Raw genomic sequence first — 20,041 nt, forward strand, 5'->3', positions numbered from 1 at the left:
TTCGAAATGATATTTTCTTGATTTGTTAACTTTTAGTTGATAGCCATCTTCCACACATTTCGTATACAAAGCTATCTTCAAGTCTTCCTTTGTATCAAAAAAATCATCTTTCTTGATACGAATAACTTTTATGTAACAATCAACTGCTATCTTTACCAACTCTTGTTCCGGTATCTGAAGTAATTCTGATATATTCCTGTTATACTCCCGTGGCATTTTCTTTTTTTTTTCTTTTCTTCGAGGACTTCTTCTTCTTCTTTTTCTTCTTCAGGGTTATATGAATTAAGAATGGATGTTCAACAAGTTCATTCACATTCGTAACTTCCTCCTCATTATCATCAACAACATCTTCCTCGGCAGTGACTGTTTCATCATCAAAATTGGGTATTGACCAATATTAAAATCATTACACGCAGGTCTGTTTCTTCTTCTGAAACATCATCAAAATCTGAGTATTGACCAAGATCAAAGTTCGGGTATTGACCAAGATCAATTTCGAATACTCACTATACTCACAATTTTTCTGTTGGCTCATAATCATCTAACTGGTCAATACGAAAACCGAAATTTGGGTGCTGAAAGTTGATTGGGATTTGGATTAGGAAAGTAGTGGGTTTTGAGATTGTTTGATATTGTGTTTGGTATTGGAAATGTGGTGAAACAAAATTTTCTTGGTGATGAAATTGTGGTGGAACCATTAAATTTTGAGGTTGATAACAACGTTGTACATTGTGAGCACCATAAACTGGGTTGAAGAACTTAGTTGATTACTACCCGCTATTGACCCAACTTCACTACTTCTAGGTTCAACAACATACAATGTAACATCATCTTCTTGCGAAACACTAATGTAAGCAATGAATCGTTCAACATTTTCATTGTCGGTTAACAAATAAACTTTACATTTTCTTTGATAAGATAGCCTAAATCCACTTAGAGGCTCTAAATTCAATTTCTTTGCAACACGTAACATTAGAGTTTCATAAGTTAACTTTTTTAATGACAGTTTTAGTTGAAGATTCATGGGTAAAGGCACATATTGTAAAACACCATGAACATTCTCCCATGACCCTCCAAAACACAAATCTATCCAAACATAATCAACATTAGATGATTTCATTCTACAAATTGTAAATTAATTTACTAAACAAACGAGCTATAAACTACATATCATCACTAACTTAGAGAAAAACATACCTTTATTAAGTTGATAGTTGATAATTTGAGAGAGAAATCATTGAAAAATTATATAGAAATAAAATTATGTAAAAAAAATTAGAGATGGGAAGGATATCTTTGGATATAGGAACGGATGTCACCTGAGAGAGTGATAGATGGAGATGGAATGAGTTGCGATTTAGGGATTTAGGTTATGAGTTGCTGCTGCTGCGTAGTTATACCCAAAACATTTGTGTTGCGAAACTAAAACCTGTTGCGAAATTAAATTCGTGTTGCGAATTCAAAAATAGAGTTGCGAATTTGAAATTCAATGTTGCGAATTTGGAAATCGCATTCCGAATTTGACTTATGTGTTGCGATTTACAAATTCGCGTTGTGATTTACAAATTCGCATTGCAATTTACATATTCGCGTTGCGATTTACATATTCGCGTTGCGAATTTGGAAAATCGCAACGCGAATTTGGAAAATTGCAATGCGATTTATATATTCGCGTTGCGAAATTGGAAACTAGGTTACGAAATTGGAGTTCGCGTTGCGAATTTGTTGGTCATTTTCGCAAATCCAAAAAAAAAATTGGCTAAAATCGTATATTATAAGCATTTTCGGTCACTGAGGTTATTTTCTCTATCTTAAATGCTGAATTTTACAGCAGGTCAAGCTTAGTAGTTTATGCATTGTTATGTAGCCCAGTTGGCATAAGTTTGATTCCTGCTCCCTTTCTTGTGCGAGTAGTTTTATTCTGCTATTAATTTTCTATCCAATCCAGTAACACATGGGTAGAAAATAAATAATTAAATTTTAAAAATATTCTCTAATTATGTTGTAACATGTGTTACAATATGATTAAAAGATTAAATTTATTAAATTAAATTAAAATTAAAATCAAATTGATAGAATATATAAGTATTGAGGACTAATTGTGTAATTACGTCAATTTTATTAGCTGTAACATCAATACTCCTATCAATTGTTAACGACAGGTGGTTTGATTGACAATAATTAAATAGTTACACGATTTGATTGAAAAAAATAAAAGCTCACTAGTAAAAGTAAAAAGACTAAATAATTGAGTGGTTAATGGTATAATTTACCTAAAATATTAATCATTTTTAATTTTGAATTAAACATTGATATCTAATATATTGATCGACTAATCCAGATCGGGTATTACAGAGGCGAGAGCGACCCTCTCAACTTAATTTGTTTCATTCGCAATATCAAAATTTGAACATTTGATCTTACTTAAACGATCTAGTGTCTCATCATACTAGACTATTGGTTGGCTCAAACTTTAAATGTTTTAATTTATTCAAATGTTTCATTTATGCTCTGCTAAAATGGTGTAAGGTTGCTATAGGAGTTAACTGTGGTTGTTTTCATTGAATAAAAAGATTTTAAAGTGATAATTTTAAGGGTAAGCTTGGTGCAGTTATGAAAAAGTGATTTTTAAAAATATTGTAGAAATGGACTTTTAAAAGTGATGTATAAAAATATAGTTTAAAATTTAATTGTTAAAGTTTGTTGTTAAAAAATAAATTTAAAAAGATAAATTATCTATTATAAATATTATATGTAAATTAAAAATATACAATTTAAATTAAAAAGAAATTGTCCTCGACGTGCAAACCAGCGAAGGCAACAGGCTCAAACGAAAACTTGAAATAATGGCAAGAGAAACATATACATATTCTGCCCAGATCAATGGATTTGCCAATCTCGAGTCGATCATACAGAAATGCGCGTCCTTCTCTCACATAAAGCAACTCCAAGCTTACATCTTTACAACGGGCGCCTTCAAATTCAGCCGCGCCCGGTCCAAACTGCTCGATCTTTGTGCCATCGCCCCCTTTGGCTCTCTCTCATTTTCCGTCTCCGTTTTCCGTCGAATCCCAACTCCTTTTACCAATGACTTCAACGCCATTATCCGTGGCCTCATTCCAAAGCCCTCAACCTGCCGCCGCTTTCGCATGGTACAGAGCCATGCAACGTGGGTCTTTCAGAGTGGATGCCCTCACTTGCTCTTTCACTCTCAAAGCTTGCGCACGTGTCTTGGCTGCTACGGAGTCTCTTCAGCTTCATGCCAACATAATACGCTTTGGGTTCATGGCGGACGCTTTGTTAGGAACTACTTTGCTCGATGTGTACGCTAAAGTCGGCAATCTTGGGTATGCTAGATTGGTGTTTGATGAAATGCGCCTTAGAGATATTGCCTCGTGGAATTCCCTGATTTTTGGGTTAGCTCAAGGGAGTCAAGCTAGTGAAGTGTTGGATTTGTTTAAGAGAATGATAGCTGAAGGGTTGAAGCCTAACGAGGTGACGGTTATTGGTGTTCTTTCAGCGTGCTCGCATATGGGAGACTTCAAAGAAGTGAAAAGATTCATGGGTTTATAAGGAACCAGAAGCTTGATTTGAACGTGCAGGTTTGTAATGCACTTATTGATATGTATGCAAATTGCGGATTTGTGGATAAGGCTTGTGGTGTGTTTGACAACATGGGTTGCATGAAGTGTCTTGTTACATGGAATACTATGATCATGGCCTTTGCAAGGGATGGAGATGGACATAAATCGCTTAAACTTTTCGAGCAAATGGAGAAAGATGGGGTGCAGCCTGATGCGGTGACATATCTTGCTGTGTTGTGTGCTTGTAATCATGCTGGCCTGGTGGAGGATGGTTTGAGATTGTTCAATACGATGGGGAAGCATGGAGTGAAGCCTAATGTGAAGCATTATGGGAGTCTGGTTGATTTGCTAGGTCGTGCTGGGAGGCTTAAAGAGGCTTATAACCTTATCAATTCTATGTCAATGGTGCCCGACCTAGTGCTTTGGCAGAGTTTGCTCGGAGCTTGCCGAATTTACAAGGATGTAGAGATGGCAGAGATTGCTTCGAGGAATCTAGTAGAGATGGGGTCCAATAATTGCGGGGATTTTGTGTTGTTATCAAACGTTTATGCTGCACATGAGAGATGGAATGATGTTGGTAGGGTGAGGGATGCCATGAAAAACCGGGATGTTAAGAAGGTGCCCGGTTTTAGCTACATTGAGGTGAATGGTTTGATGCACAAGTTTTTCACCGGTGATAAGAGCAATGCCAGATGGAAAGAGATATATTTGAAATTGGATGATATCATATTCAAGATTAAAGAGTTAGGCTATGTGGCTGAGACTAGTTTTGTTCTTCATGACATAGGGGAGGAGGAGAAGGAGAACCAACTGTGTTATCATAGTGAGAAGTTGGCAGTGGCCTTTGGTTTGATTAGTACAAGTGAAGGAACCCCAATTCTTGTGATTAAGAATCTTAGAATATGTGGAGATTGTCATGTGGTGATCAAGCTTGTATCAAAGATATATGAGCGACAGATAATCGTGAGGGATCGAGTTCGGTTTCACAAGTTCAAAGATGGGTTTTGTTCTTGTAATGATTACTGGTAACAGTATCAAAATGTCAATTGATTGTTTAACAGATGCGGTGACATGCCAGATGGAAAAATGATTACAAAGTGTTTCTCCCTTGTGTATTAAGTAATAGGTTTGTAAACGAGCTAAGTCGAGCTTGAGTAATATTGAATTCGACTTGAAAGCTCGCAATTTGAAAAATGTTAAGTTCAACTCAAACTCGAAGTAAAAAATTAAAGCTCAACTCGACTCGAAAGTTGTAAGCTTAAAATTTTTAAGCTCGATTCGAAATCAAAAATTGAGGTTCGATTTAAGCTCGAAAAAACTTGAACACGAAATATAGATTGAAGCTCGAACTCGAGTTCAAACTTGAATCTTAAGTATATGAAAGTCTTATATTGTATTTTTGAAGGAAAAAACAACATATAAATATTAATATTATTAATAATTTAATTTAAAATTTTAATATATTATTTTTCGACTTGTTCATGAGCTTCTCGAGTTAGGTGTCAAGTAGTTCATTTTGGCTCGTTAAGAACTCAAGTTGAGTTCAAGCTCGATTCGAATCCATTCAATTCAAGTGTTGACCACTTGGTTTTTAAGGACACAAGGTGCAAAAGGTCTCACGAGCCCAGGCATAGGCGTAGGCGCACACCTTTGGTATACGAGGCGCACTATTTATACTCTATGATATAAAGTAAACCAATACTTTGACAACACACTAATATTTTTTAGTGCAAACACAACTACTCAAACTCGATTTTTTTTAATGAGAATAATATATTTTTACTCCTCAATAGCGACTATTTTGTAATTTATTGATAATTATAATGGAAGAGTGACTTTTTTGCTTAACCCAACTCTCTTTCCTTTCTTTTCAAATGTTGTTTCTCTCATACAACTGGATACATGCATCAGTCAATATAGAGATGTGAGCTGGTTCCTCGTTTAATTCAATGCATTTAATCTTGCTGTTAAATGCAGCACATCTATCTGTGCATTATAGTTGTTAAATTGGTCATTTTTCCCTGTAAAAAATTCATTTGATTGTGATGTTTCAATATTGCTTTCATCTTCTTATGTGCTATTTCATTGCCCCTATACTCCTTTCCTTTCCTTTGTCAAAATGTCAATCAAAAGAGATAAACCTTAACTAGTGATTACCCGCCACCACCAAAGGATTCAACCAAATTTAAAACAGAGCTCAGAAAAAAAAACTCCGTTGATTTGTTTCACTTGACTACTCTGCAGATTTCATCATATTTACGGAGACAAACACAAATTTTGAAAGTTAGGGTTTTAATCACAGACGCCCCCGTCGCCAAACGCCTAAAGCCCATAGGCGCGCGCCTCACATCGCTTCTTGTAAAACGCCTCGCTTTGACCAAGGCGGACATTCTCTTCTTTGCCTCTTTGCGCCTAGGGGCGCTTTTGAAAATCCAAGTTGATCAAACTTTGACTAAGTCGAACTCGAGTAGTTTACAATATGGCTCATCTTATCTTATTTACAACCCTGTTAAGTAATTCACATGTTTGCTTTGGTGCATGCAAAAGAAAATATCAAACAAAGTCAAATAACACATTAATAAAGAACATGAAGCATAATAGCAACCTGGAATCAGTACTTTTCACATATAAACTATCTTATACATTGATTATAGCCCTATTGAAGAGCAGCACATCAGCTAGTCTCATACAAACTACAAAAGATGAAGATTTAAAGCGAACACTAGTTGGTAAAACAATTGCAACAAAGAACATAGTCAAGGGATTCCTAGAACTTAAATCCTCAAACGAAAGAAATTCAACTTCTTAATAATGGCACAACCTCGAAGCAAAAGCCTCCAGTACTACACAAAAGAGATCAATAGAATACGACTAGTCTTTCTTTAGCCTTACGTCGAAACCCCCTTCCAATCGCTTTGAAAGAACGTATGACATATGAGTTCCTATATAGAAGATAAGCACTGCAGAGGTTTCAATGAATATTTTCTCACACTTTATTGATAGAGATTCTATGTAGTTATATACAAGAATGAGAGAAATTAATTTAGGAAATACATAAATGATAATGGTAGAATTGTGCTAGAGATTACAGTGGACAGGTGTACAATACAAGGATAGAATCAGTTACACGTATGGAATTTATGACCAAATGTTTGTCATGATTTTAGGTTGAACGTGCTCTGGTTTGATTGAGCAGAATCCACGCTTGTTTCCTTTATACGCCCTCGCAAAATTGGCTTTCATCGGCAAGACCAATCTTGGTACGCAGCAATTCTGTACGCTGTTTTGATAGTGGCTTGGTGAGGAGGTCAACTAATTAATCTTGAGTGTGAACATGTCTGACTTGAAGGCTTCCTTTTTTAACTAAGTCACGCACAAAGTGAAGGTCAATTTGAATGTGTTTCATGCGTGAATGATTGATTGGGTTAAAACTTAGATGTATGGCTCCAATGTTTTCACATAACAGATGAGGAGAGTCTTTGAGTGAAAGGTGAAGTTCTTTAAAAAGGGTAGATAACCACATTGTCTCGGAAGCCGTATTTGCTAGGGCCCGGTATTCAGCCTCGGTTGAGGATCTTGTAACTGCACGTTATTTCTTGGAGGTTCGTGAAATTGGATTCGGACCCAAGAAACTTATGTAAGCAGAGGTTGACGTGTGGTTATCCATATTTCCTGCCCAATCGGCATCGGAGTATGTCCTTAGAATAGAAGGTCCAGCTTTGTGGATCTGAATACCATAAAAAATGGTTTGTTTTAAGTAACGAATGAGCCATTTTGTTGTTGTCCAGTGATTTGCAGTGGGCTTGTGCATAAATTGAGATAGTTTGTTGACTGCAAAAGAGATATCTGGACGTGTCAAGGACAAATATTTAAGACTACTAATTATTCAACGAAACTCAGAGTTGTCTACAACAGTCGTTCCATCAATCAGTTGTAGAGGTTGGGTGGTGGAAAGAGAGGTTGAGACATCTTTCGCACCACTCATACTTGTAGTGTCTAAAAGCTCACGGATGTATTTATGTTGGGAGAGAAATAATCCTGATCTAGTAGGAATGACTTCAATCCCCAAGAAAAAATGAAGGGGGCTCATATCCTTAAGAGAAAACATGTCAGCCAACTGTTTAATGATGGAGGTCACGAGAGATGAATTATTTCCTGTGATGATAAGATCGTCAACATACACCACAAGGTAGCAAAGAGTGGAGTCGTAGATGTATATGAAGAGAGAAGAGTCTACCTTGGAGTTTTGAAATCCCAATTAAAGAATTGTAGTTTTGAGGGCAGTGTACCAAGCTCGTGGGGCTTGTTTGAGCCCATAGATAGCCTTGTTTAGTCTGCACACATGATGGGGTTTGGATAAATATTTGAATCTAGGAGGTTGTGCAATAAAAACAGTTTCAGTTAAGGCACCATTTAGAAAGGCATTATTAACGTCCATTTGCCTTAGATCCCATCCATTCATCATTGCAATAGATAATACGGCTCTAATAGTGGCTGGTTTAACTACAGGGCTAAAGGTCTCTGTGTAATCAACACCAGGACGTTGATTGTATCCCTTAGCCACGAGTCTGGCTTTAAATTTATCAACAGAACCATCATCCTTCCATTTTACCCTAAATATCCACTTACACCCCACTGGTTTACATTCAGAAGTGGGTAAAACTAAATCCCAAGTCCCATGTTTCATCAAGGCAGTGATCTCTGTGGACATGACCTCACGCCAATGAGGTTGAGAGATGGTTTGGCTCACACTTGTTGGTTCAATGGTTTGAGGGAGGGAATGTTTTGACACGATGTGGATTTGTTTAGGTTTAAAAATTTGGTTCATTGATCTTGTGGTCATGATGTGAGTGCGTTGAGGTGGAGGGCTTGTTGGGTTATGGGTTGTGAGATTCGGATTTGGGAGAGGATTAGTTGTAGGGAAATTTTGGTGAGGTGAAGGGACGTTATAAAATCTGGTAAAGACCCAGTCTGATTGTCAGCTGGAGATGTATTCAGATGGGTGGGGTTGTTATCTACAACTTGCAAGGACTCAGAAATGAAATGAGCATATGGTACACAAATACTTGGGGATGACGCAACGATGGTAGGTGAACCTCCGGAGGCAGCGAGGGTGTCGATACGTTGAAGACCGTTGAGGAGGGCATTGCAGTCGGCTGGGCACCAAAGTGAAGAGAGAGCAGTTGATGAGGGTCTTGAAGGTTCGAGTTGAGGTTGGAAGGGACGGGGGAAGATTCGCTGAAGTGAATTCGATTTTCATCGAATAACATGTGACGAGAGATGAAGAACTTTTTTGTTTTGGGCTCAAAACACTTGTAGCCATTTTGAGTTGGTGAATATCCGAGAAATATACATTCTTTGGATTTTGGCTGCATTTTGTTTGAGTTAAAGGCTCTTGTGAGAGGATAACAAATACACCCAAAATTTTTAAATTTTAAATAATTGGGTGATTGACCAAAAAGAGCGTCAAAAGGTGATTTATTTTGTTGGAGAGACGTGGGTTGTCGGTTTATGAGATAAAAGGCTATTTGAAAAGCATGGTACCAGTATGAAAAATCAAGATTTGCATCATAGAGGAGGGTGAGGCCCGTTTTAACTTAGATGACGATGACGACGTTTAGAGACACCATTTTTGTGGAGTGTCAGGGGCAGTGGTGAGATGAGTTATACCATGAAGTAAGAGATACGATTTTAAAGCAATAAACTCACCTCCATTATCTTAATATATTATTTTGATGGATTTTTGAAAGCGAGTTTCAACAAATTTTTTGAAGTGCGAAAAAATTGTAGAAACACCAGATTTGGTGGTCATGGGATAAAACCATATATATTTTGTATAATGATCAACAAAAATAAGATAATATCATGATTCATCAATACCAATATAACTAGAGGGTCCCCACACATCCGTGTAAATAAGTTCAAGAGGTTCATGACTTTGGACACTTGTGACGAAAAGGTTGTTGATGTGCTTTATTAATAGAACATGAATGACATAATGAAGACAGATTTTTATGCAAGGAAATAGGAAGAGAAAATTTCTTGACAAGATGATGAACAATTTTAAGAGAAGGATGCCCAAGACGCTTGTGCCATCCATCAATGGAGGTCATTTCATGCATATTAGCAACCTTTTTGGATGTCGCCAATGATTACGGAAAGGTGTAGATGCCATTGTTACATGATCCTTTTAGTAGGATCGCCCCTGTGATCTTGTCATTCACAAAAAAAAATGAAAGGGATGAAATTCTATAAAGACATCATTTTGTTTGGTGAGATGATGTACATAAATTAAATTTTTGCAAAGATTGGGAACATAAAGAGTATCACGTAATGTAAATGTTAGGTGCAGAGAGTGTAAAACAAAGAACCAATATGTGATATGGCCAAACCTGAACCATCACCGAGAATTACTTCGTCGGTTCCATCATATTCAGAATGAATAGATAAATTGGAAAGATCACCTGTGATATTATGAGAAGCGGCTGAATCAAGTAGCCAATTTTTTTTTTTTTGTAGAAGTGGTAGCACATTTGATAGAGACATTCTGAGAATGAAACTGAGGTAAGGCCTTGGCAGTATGGCCTAACTGATCACATAGTTGGCACTTGGGTTGATAGTGTCGGTTAGAGTGATTTGGCTTACCAACACTTGTATTGGGGCGGCGTCCATCACGTTGGGCTTCATTTGAGTACCGGTTTGGACTGGAGCCTTGAGGCCCGCAGGAATGGTCATTGTGTTTAGGGAAACATTGATGACTTCCCCCATTTGTTGACGTCTTCATCTTCGTAAAATTGACAAATGCAACTAAGTTTTGCGTTGCAGTTTCCAAGCACCTTAGAAAGCCTCGTGACCAACCAGAAGGTCGTGCAACTCCTCAAAAGTCAGAGATGACTCGCGGGCACGAATCGGCGCTGTAATCTCCTGAAAATCTGGACCTAAGCCATTTAATACATAAAGTGTTAGGTCATCATCCGAAATTGAATAATCCATGATGGCTAATTCATCAACTACAATCTTCACAGCATGGAGATATTCAGTGATGGTCCTGTTTCCACGTTGGATTAAGGTAAGTTCCTCTTTTAACTGCATTGCACGAGCTCGAGATCGGCTAGCATAAAGATGAGTGAGCTTTTTCCAAGCTTTATAGGAGGATTTTGAGGTAGCAATGGCTATGGTTTATTGAGATTGATTCAATTTGATTCAATTTGATTCAATTTGATGTTGCGATGATTAGAATAACATGAATTTAATGCAAGGAAGTTGAATTCATGCTTCAAATTGAACAAAAATATTGCCCTAGAGAATATGAAGCACTCAGCCATAGGGGAAAATAAGAGGGGAAATATTGAAAAAAAAAAACTTTATGGTCTATAATTGATATTAGATGTGTTCGATGTTGATTTGGAGATTGATTTGGAAAAATTTGGAACCTTGAATTAGTAAAAGGACTATTTTTCAAGTTTTGAGAATTATGAGACATTAATGTATAAATGTTGTAATTGGGGTATTCAATGTTGCATTTTAGTTATGGAATGCTGAAATTTTAAGTTAGATTAAAGATTAAGGGCCAAAGTGCAAATTTGGATAAGTTTGGTTTTAGAATTCAAAAAATCTCAAAAGTTGGGACTTAATTGTGAGTTTTTAAAACTAATGGTATTATTTTTTTAAGAAAATTAAAATGCTGGAAAATTTACTATCATGCTACTTTTTTACTTTAAAATAGTGGTTTGGGGATCAATTTGCAAGTTCGTTAAAACGAAAGGTTGAATTCGAAAAGTCTAAGAAAGTTTTTGATGAAATTGCAAGTTTTTGAATGTTAAGGTATTGAATTGAATATATTATCAAGGTGCTGGAAATTTTAGTAAATTATGTGAAATGATCGTAATGATTAAGGATCATTATGTATTTAATGGAAAAATTGATGTGTATTCTAAAAAGAATTCATAATTAGTGGCTTGATTGAGATATTGGTAAAGGATGAAGGATTGATGATGAAATTGAATGTTTATGGAACTGAATGATCATTTTAATAAGTTTAAAATGATGATGAAATATGATTTAGTTTGATATCGATTTTATTTTTTATACTTTTATATTATTAAAGTTAATTTATGTTAGTCTAATACTAACATATAGTTTGAATACTTATGTTATTATATGATGATGTCAGATCACAATAAATTTGTGATCCAAATGACCTAAAAGAAAAGGATAAAGCATGTGATTAGGAGTATCGTATAAAAGGTTCGGTAGTGAGGTAAATGTGAGTGCAACTTATTTATCTAATTATTCTGATTGAGGAAGACTTTCGATAAGTCAACCTCTTATTACTTTTAAAATATGATTTCTGACTTAATTTTGGATTTTTTTCATAATGTTTATACAAAAGTTTTATGAATAGTTTAGGGGTATGAACTGCCTAAGTTATGTTTTTTATGATTATGAACTGAAAATGATTATGATATTGGATTGTTGGTTATTAAATGATTATAACATTATCTGAAAAGCTCATTGTATGTTGCATTGAGAGTTGTAGGTACACTTGGTATGTCATTGTGTTGAGTAATTATAATTCTGAACTGGTACATTCGTGTACATAATGATTGGCACTGTTGGTGCAAATGATATATTGCACTTGGAGTGCATATTCTGTTTCTGATATTAGCACCGTGAAGTGCTTAGCGCACATATTCTATCTGACTCACGTACATTGTATTCTCTTAAATATACTTTGGGCTATGAAAACATAAAAAGAAATATATTTGAATGGAAAAACTTATGAAATGATTATTTATCTGATAATGTTTATCATGATTTTGATAAAATCATGAGGTGAGGTGATATTGATTTTCAGGTTTTCTGATGAAGAAATTGGCTTGAATAGTCGGTCTGGAAAAGTAAAGATTTTATTTGAGTCCTTTTTAAACGTTTTATTGTATTTATGCTATTTTAATTGTTTAATCTCACCTTGAGTTATTACTGTCTCGCTAAGATTTTACTTAGCGTGTGATGATTTTTATGCATAGGTTTTGATAGAGAAAAGAACATGCATTGAGGAACCTACTGAGCATCTTTTTGGAGATCATACCTTCTACATGTATCGTAAGACATCTCTGATGTTGTTTTTGATTGTTAGCGGTATGCATATTTATATATGTTAGTTGCTTTATTAGATTTATTTTTTGTGGTCTGTAATAGTAAACTATAACTATTTTGTTTGGTTGGCTTTATTATATCAGGATATTATGCCTAGAATCAGATCTGTTTTAAATGATTGAATATGATTTTATAATCTTACGCGATTAATAAAATAGTTTTAAAAAAATTGAGAAAGAAATCTTAAAAACAATTAAGCATATATGTTCAACAAAAGTCTATAATGTTGATGTGACATATATAACTCGTATTTCGAGACATACACGAGTTATGGGTGTTATATGAGCGATGAAATTATCTGCCTAATGTGATATCAACCTTGGTAGCTGAGAAAATTAATTGAAATTGTTTCGTAGCGTATCTCGCTTATATTCTGAATTCAAGGAAGTCTACATCTGGAATTTAACAAATTCGTACTGTGAGAGACTTTCTAGATGTTTTCTTGAACGAGTTACCTAGTGTACCACCTGAGAGGGGAGTAGAGTTCGGAATTGAATTGTATATGGGTACCACATTGATTTCCATGGCACCTTATCGCATAACAAATAAGGAATTGAGAGAGTTGAAAGTTCAGTTGCAGGAGTTGTTGGATTAAGATTTTATTCAGCTCGATATCTCCTTGTGGGGAGCTCCCGTGCTTGTGCATTGATTATCTGAAGCTTAATAAGCTAACAATTAAAAATAAATACTCGTTACCGCGCATCAACGATTTGTTTGATCAGTTCCAATGTGAAATTGTTTTCTCTAAAATTGATATCTGGTCTGGCTATTATCAACTTAAGGTAAAAGATTCTAATGTTTCGAAGATGACTTTTCGGACTCGATATAGTCATTACAAGTTCTTAGTGGTGCCATTCAAGTTGACTAATGTCCTTGTTACTTTAATGGATATGATAAATCGAGTATTCCAACCATATATAGACCAGTTCGTTGTTGTTTTTATCGATGCTATCTTAATTTACTCAGTTTGAAGTTGAGCAAGATGAGCATTTGAGGCTTGTTTTGTATACCTTGAAGGAAAATCAAATTTATGAAAAGTTCAGTAAGTGTGAAGTTACCATACCCAAATTTTGGGGCTAAAATTTTCTTGATTTTATTTCAGGTATTAAATTGGAATTTCGGTTAATTTTGGGAACTAAAATTAATTTTTAATTAAATGTAGATCCAAATCAGGAAGCAATAAAAGTTTTAGAACCTACACATGATTTTTTTCATTTCCATTTTTGTTGGGCTTAAAACCCAAAATATGTAACTTTCCATTTCTAGAAAGTCCAAGCCCTCTCTCTCTTTTATTTTCCTTTTTCGAAAACCTTTAGCGAAATAACTTTCAATTGCCAATTTTTCACCGACCATAGCTCTGTTTGCTACAATGCCTATACCAATAGAATCCTTGTGTCATCTCGAGTCCACCAGTGCTTGCCTTGTAGTCATCGTTACCATCGTATGAAAGAGTGAGATAGTGCAAGTTTTTGACGTAGTGTAATCGAGCTTTTCGTCACTCACCATTGTGAACCGAGCTTGGTAAGTGCCAAAAAAAGCTCAAAATATTTTTAAAAAAAATTATATAATTTTCTCAGCTACCAAAACCCTCGCACACACCCCACGTGATGCCTCTGCGCGTGGGGATTATCCACCGCTTAGTTGTCTTCTAGAAACGGGTCAACCTGACACATTGACATGTCTAACCCAACCAATATACGACCCGTTTGCATGGCCCATTTTTCATTCGGCCCAAACTGGCTCGAAAATAGGAGCATTACCTTGAAATACCTCAATTCAAAATTTAACTTCACGGTCCGGAGGTAAACCATATAACTCATCTGGAAATTCTTGGACTGTTAGAATATCTTCCAGCTTAACTTCAATTGCATGAGTATCCACCACATTAGCAATGAAAGCTTGGCAACTTTTTTTAAAAGTAACTTCTTAGTAGATACTATTGAGATTACATTGGACAGTGGATTCGCTCTTTCACCAACTACTATAATTTCTGAACCTTTTGAATCTTTCAAGATTAAACGCTTTAAGTGACAATCCACCATGGCATGATATGGAGATACCCAATCATGCCCAAAATTATTTCAAACTCATCAAAATGTAATTCCATTAGATTCATTAGAAATTCAAGGCCTTATAACATTATCGGTCAATTTATGCATATTCGATTTACCCTTGCACTCTAACCCAATGAGTTTGTTGCTACTATATCACTTGTGATATGTGCTAATGGAATTTCTTTTTCTCTAATTAACTTAGTACTGATGTACCAGTGTGTAGAGCCAGGATTAACCAAAGCAAACACATGTTCAACATAAATATAAAATGTACATGTAATTATCTCTTTATCATCACGATCTTATCCAGTTTTGATATGGTACACTTTAGATGGAGTGCGCACATCAGGCTAGGAAGTTGATTCTGAAAATTCTTTTCCTCTATTTCTTCCTATACTTCTCTGGATACAACTGCTGATCTCTCAGTCTGAATAGATTCCCCTTCATCCAAAATAGGACAATCTCTGATAAAATGGTCAGTATGTCCACATCTGAAACATGCCCCTAAAACTGCTCGGCATACACCAAGGTGATTCTTGCCATAACTCTGAGGGTACTGACCCTTATATGATCTACCTAATCCATCAATTGCGGTATGAGATTGTTGCCCTTTTTCATAATTGGCTCATTTATAATTGGAGATAACATATTCAAATCTATTATGATAACGAGAATTTGATCATTTACCTTATTTTGATTGAAACGAGACAGAAGTCATTCTCCACCTCTTGGACGTCTGAGTCCTCTACTCAGCTATTCTGTCGGGCTGTGATAGTGATCTCTCAAATGCTTTGGCTCTATTAATCACCTCCTGGAAGGTAAGCAAATTGATAACCAACATATACTCTCTCAGCCTTGATCGTAGACATTGTATAAACAAATTACATTTGGCTATTTCATTTGGAATCATCTTCGAAGTGAAATGACTCAATTTATTGAATTCGCATTCATACTCATACACAGTTTGGTTTCCCTGCCTTAAATTGAGAAATTATTGCTTCATGTCTAAGATAAATTGATCTCAAATATATTTTTTCTTGAATTCCTCTAGAAAGAATTGTCAGGTCACTTTTTTAAGAGGAATATACGTCGTAACATTGGTTCATCATACTCGTGCCTATCCTTTGAGCAGTGACACAACTCCATCTAACTTTTCTGTTTAAGTGAAATGGAAACCACCAAGCATGATCTTTACATCGAGTCATATGTTTGTTTTCATTGGACCCTCATTGGCCTCACCTTTAAATCTAGAGCTCACAAACTCTTTAACTCTTTAACAACTAAAAATCGGGGAGCACGAGGGGCGGGCAACTGATGGCATGCCAAAATGGCATCTAGAGTCTAGAAGAATTTTCCTTGATCATACACTGGCACTTCTTGTTGTGTCGGTGCTCCTTATTAATTAGATTGAGCGGAAGGTGCATTATTCACCTCATTACACCTGTTGTTAGCTCCTATCGAACCTCTTGATTGGTCGCCTGACTTAAACCCCCAGTTTTCGACATCTAAAACAACATATTTCACAAATATGTTACTAAGGAGCAGCACCAATAATTAAATCACATAACAATACCAGATCAACAATATTGACATTCTAGTAGCATGTATAACTTTTTAACATAAAATAACTTCGGTTTAGGCCGAAAATAGCCTAACCTACAATTCTGATACCAATAAATATAATACCCTTAATTCGTATACGTACCCAACTACGAGTTAAGATGTCACATTGGCCCTTTAAATATTTTCTAAACAAAACCGGTCAAATTTTGATTCTTTTGAAATTTATTCATTTATACCATTTTTATCAATTTTTTTAAATCACGTAGCATCAAAAATTAATATTTTGATTTTTAAATCAGATCTAATTTCATACAGTAATTTGACAGTTCAATACTGAATCATATTTAAAATGAATCTACCTAAAAAAATGCCTACGGAAAAGTTCATTTCGATACCGCTATAAATATAATTTAATAATTACTATTAGTGCAAAATATTATATATACCTAGTAAGATACATACTAATTAATCTAATTTATATAATATAACCCGATTAATAAAACTAACCTATTAGAGCAACCAAACACACACACACACACATATATATATATATATATATATATATATACACACACATGTCAACTAGGTAAGTGAAATAGTGCAGCTTCCCGTCTTCTTCGATTTCAGCGTCACTTTCGAGGAAATCTCGGCCATCGAGCGAAACCACATTGGAATCTGATTTTAAAGGAAACAATAGAACCCGCGGTTTTCAGGTATTGCTCCATGATGAGTAATTTAGTACCACCATACTAGAAGAGGAAAAGAAGCAAAGTGTACCAAATAATACACTGGAGCACCACTACCTGAACCATTAATATAGCGATCAAGAGTGGAATTCCCATGACCAGAGTGTTCGGAAGAGTGGATAGGGAGAAATGGTAATCATCCATTCGAGGCTTCCACTTTTTAGTGAAACTAGCCCAAAAGGCGAGCTCAAACAGCATGATGAGTTTCTGAAGAGTGACGGCTGCTACGAACTTGAAGTTCATGGAGTAAAGGTCGTTGGTTGAAATGAAATGGAAAGACGAGAGAGGAACGACGAATATAGCGGCAAAGCGTTGATTCTCGAGCACTCGGTTCAGCTGAAATGCAACTGGCGATCGAGGCTAGAGCTCACTGCGAAACCCTTTTTCGGCAAGTGTTTTGACATGGGGATCGATTTAAATACTCAGCACTACTTTTTTTTTAAAAAAAATCATTTAAAATACAAGATTTAAATTTTACCAAACATGTATATTTACTAAATGGATAATTTAACATTTAATACTTATTTTATTAAAATATTAGGTACAAACAACTAAATATGTTCTTTATTATTCACGTATAATATTATTTATTATTATAGTTGAGTAAAATATATATGATATAAACAATTTTTTTATATATTGTAAATTTTTAAAAATAAATCTAATTGAATTAGATGACCAAAATGAAACAAAAACTTAAATTTAGTGATGATTTTAAAAACAAAAATAGTTGATTAGCCAAAATAGAATTGCACGAATAGTTAAGTGACTAAATATGTAATTTACCCACATGCTTTTTTTCATGGAGTTGACATATTGGGGCAAATGAAGTAACAATTGAAACTTTAGGGCAAAACGTCCCAAAAATTAGTTTAAAGGGAAACTCGGTCAAATGGTATAATTTAGGGGGCAAAGGTGCATTTAAGCCTAAATTTTAATAATGATGATTATTTGAATTAAATCAAATTTAATTTATTTTTTATTTAATTTATAATTATTTTTATTTTATAATAAATAATAAGCTTTATAAGAATTATTAATTATTTTATTTATTTGAAAATCAATATTTTTGGAATATTTATAAAATAGATTTTAAATAAAATATATTTTTATACATCTAGATTAAATACAAAATAATTTTTATTCAAATATTCTCAACCATTTGAAAATAAACATTAATAAATGTGAAAGAACGAAATAAACTCATTTAATAAAAAATTAAAATAGATAATTTAAAAATAATTATTATTTAGGGTAAAATACGTATTTAGTACTTAAACTTTTATTTTTTTTAAAACCATACATAACATTTAGTTTTTATTTCGTTTTAGTACATCACAATGAAAAACTTAATGGGTGATTTGCACATGCCACCTTTTTTTTGGGTAAATTGCATCATTCATCACTCAACTATCTTCTCACTCCTATTTTGGTCACTAAAGTTTGATTTTTTTAAATTCAATTACTTAACATTCAAAGTACTCCTAATTTAATCACTCTAGCTTTCAAGTTTATTTTTTTTAATTTTAATTATATAATAATAAAATAATAATAAAAATGGTCATGTCACAAAAATTATTATTAAAACAAATTAGAGTGATTAAAATAGGAGAAATTTGAAAGTTAAGTAGTTAAATTGATTTTTTTAAAAATTTTAGTACCAAAATATGTGTGAGAACATAGCTAAGTGATGAATGATGTAATTTATCAATAAAAAATAAGTGTCAATAAGTTTTTAAGGGAGATGTACTAAAATGAATCAAAAACTAAATATTATATACGATTTTAAAAAAAAATGAAAGTTTAAGTACTAAAATAGACCAAAACTTATAATTTAAATATTAAATATGTAATTTATCTTGTTATTTAATATATTATTATTAGAAATAATATTAATTTTATATATTGTGTTAAGATTACGAGAAATATACTTTTTAGGTGTATACATTTTTAGGTATATTACCTTTTATTTAACTATTAGAAGTATCCATGTTTTGTGGTCTATATTAGTGGCTAACAAGATCCTTAGAAAGAGATTATGAAGCTTCCCAAAAGAGAGAGAGAGAGAGAGAGAGAGATTAAAATCTTAGATCGACCATCTTTAAATCCCAACACCATCTTTGATCGCACATCATTCCACAACCAACGAAATAGAACTCCTTGATTAGACGAGCTTTGAACAACAAGAACACACATAAGCAACGTTGCAGTGAAGAAGGAAATGTATCAAATGATGAAAAGAACAGCAATAATATCTGGGCCTAGAACTGCTGGATCTAGGGTTAAAGGCACGTTTATATTTTGGATATTCGGGCAATCCAAAAATCGAGATTTCTCCGATCTATATCTGATCTGATTATTCGAAATTTTTATCGGATATCTGATTCAAATTATCTGAAAAATTGGATCAGATAAACGGACCGAATTATTCAAATTGAATATATTTGCACACCCCTAGTTTGAGTTGAACATTAACGCTATTATAAAATCATATTCTAATGATGTCTACTGGCTCTATTCGTTGCTTACAAACACTAGGTCGATGACATATAGTTTCAGACATTAATTGGACGACATAATGTAAACAGAGACTCGGTTCATAAAATACAACTCAAACGGTTTTAGGATCAAATTTTTATTATATCTCAATCAGCATGTTAACATTCAAATCATAAGGTCATCGATTTTTTAACAGAAAATGATGAGTTTGGAACATATTAATAGTCAAATGATCATTTTATAATTTTTAATTGTCGAATGACTCAATAAAATAATATAATATAATCGAAAGACTATTTTATAATTTTTAATAATTAGTAACTCAATAAAGCATAACTCTATAGTAAGGGTACTATTTATCTGCTTAACCCTTAATATTGAAATCCTTTAATGAAAATGGAGTCCTCATTCACTAGACATCAGCGACCGCCACCGA

The 20,041-nt window shown here is 34.2% G+C and overlaps 1 protein-coding gene across 1 annotated transcript; it reads left to right on the forward strand.

Annotated features, from left to right (window-relative positions):
- Positions 1 to 2,802: 2,802 nt before the first annotated feature.
- Positions 2,803 to 4,647, forward strand: LOC120210979 (pentatricopeptide repeat-containing protein At1g34160-like). The gene is given in 3 exon segments (XM_039209615.1): positions 2,803 to 3,119; positions 3,121 to 3,547; positions 3,550 to 4,647. Coding segments are annotated over 3 exon segments (1,764 nt in total). The 5' UTR covers positions 2,803 to 2,846; the 3' UTR covers positions 4,614 to 4,647.
- The last annotated feature ends 15,394 nt before the right edge of the window (positions 4,648 to 20,041 follow it).

Source organism: Hibiscus syriacus, unplaced genomic scaffold (assembly GCF_006381635.1).
Source record: "Hibiscus syriacus cultivar Baekdansim isolate YM2019G1 unplaced genomic scaffold, ASM638163v2 tig00109948_pilon, whole genome shotgun sequence".
Taxonomy (NCBI): domain Eukaryota; kingdom Viridiplantae; phylum Streptophyta; class Magnoliopsida; order Malvales; family Malvaceae; genus Hibiscus; species Hibiscus syriacus.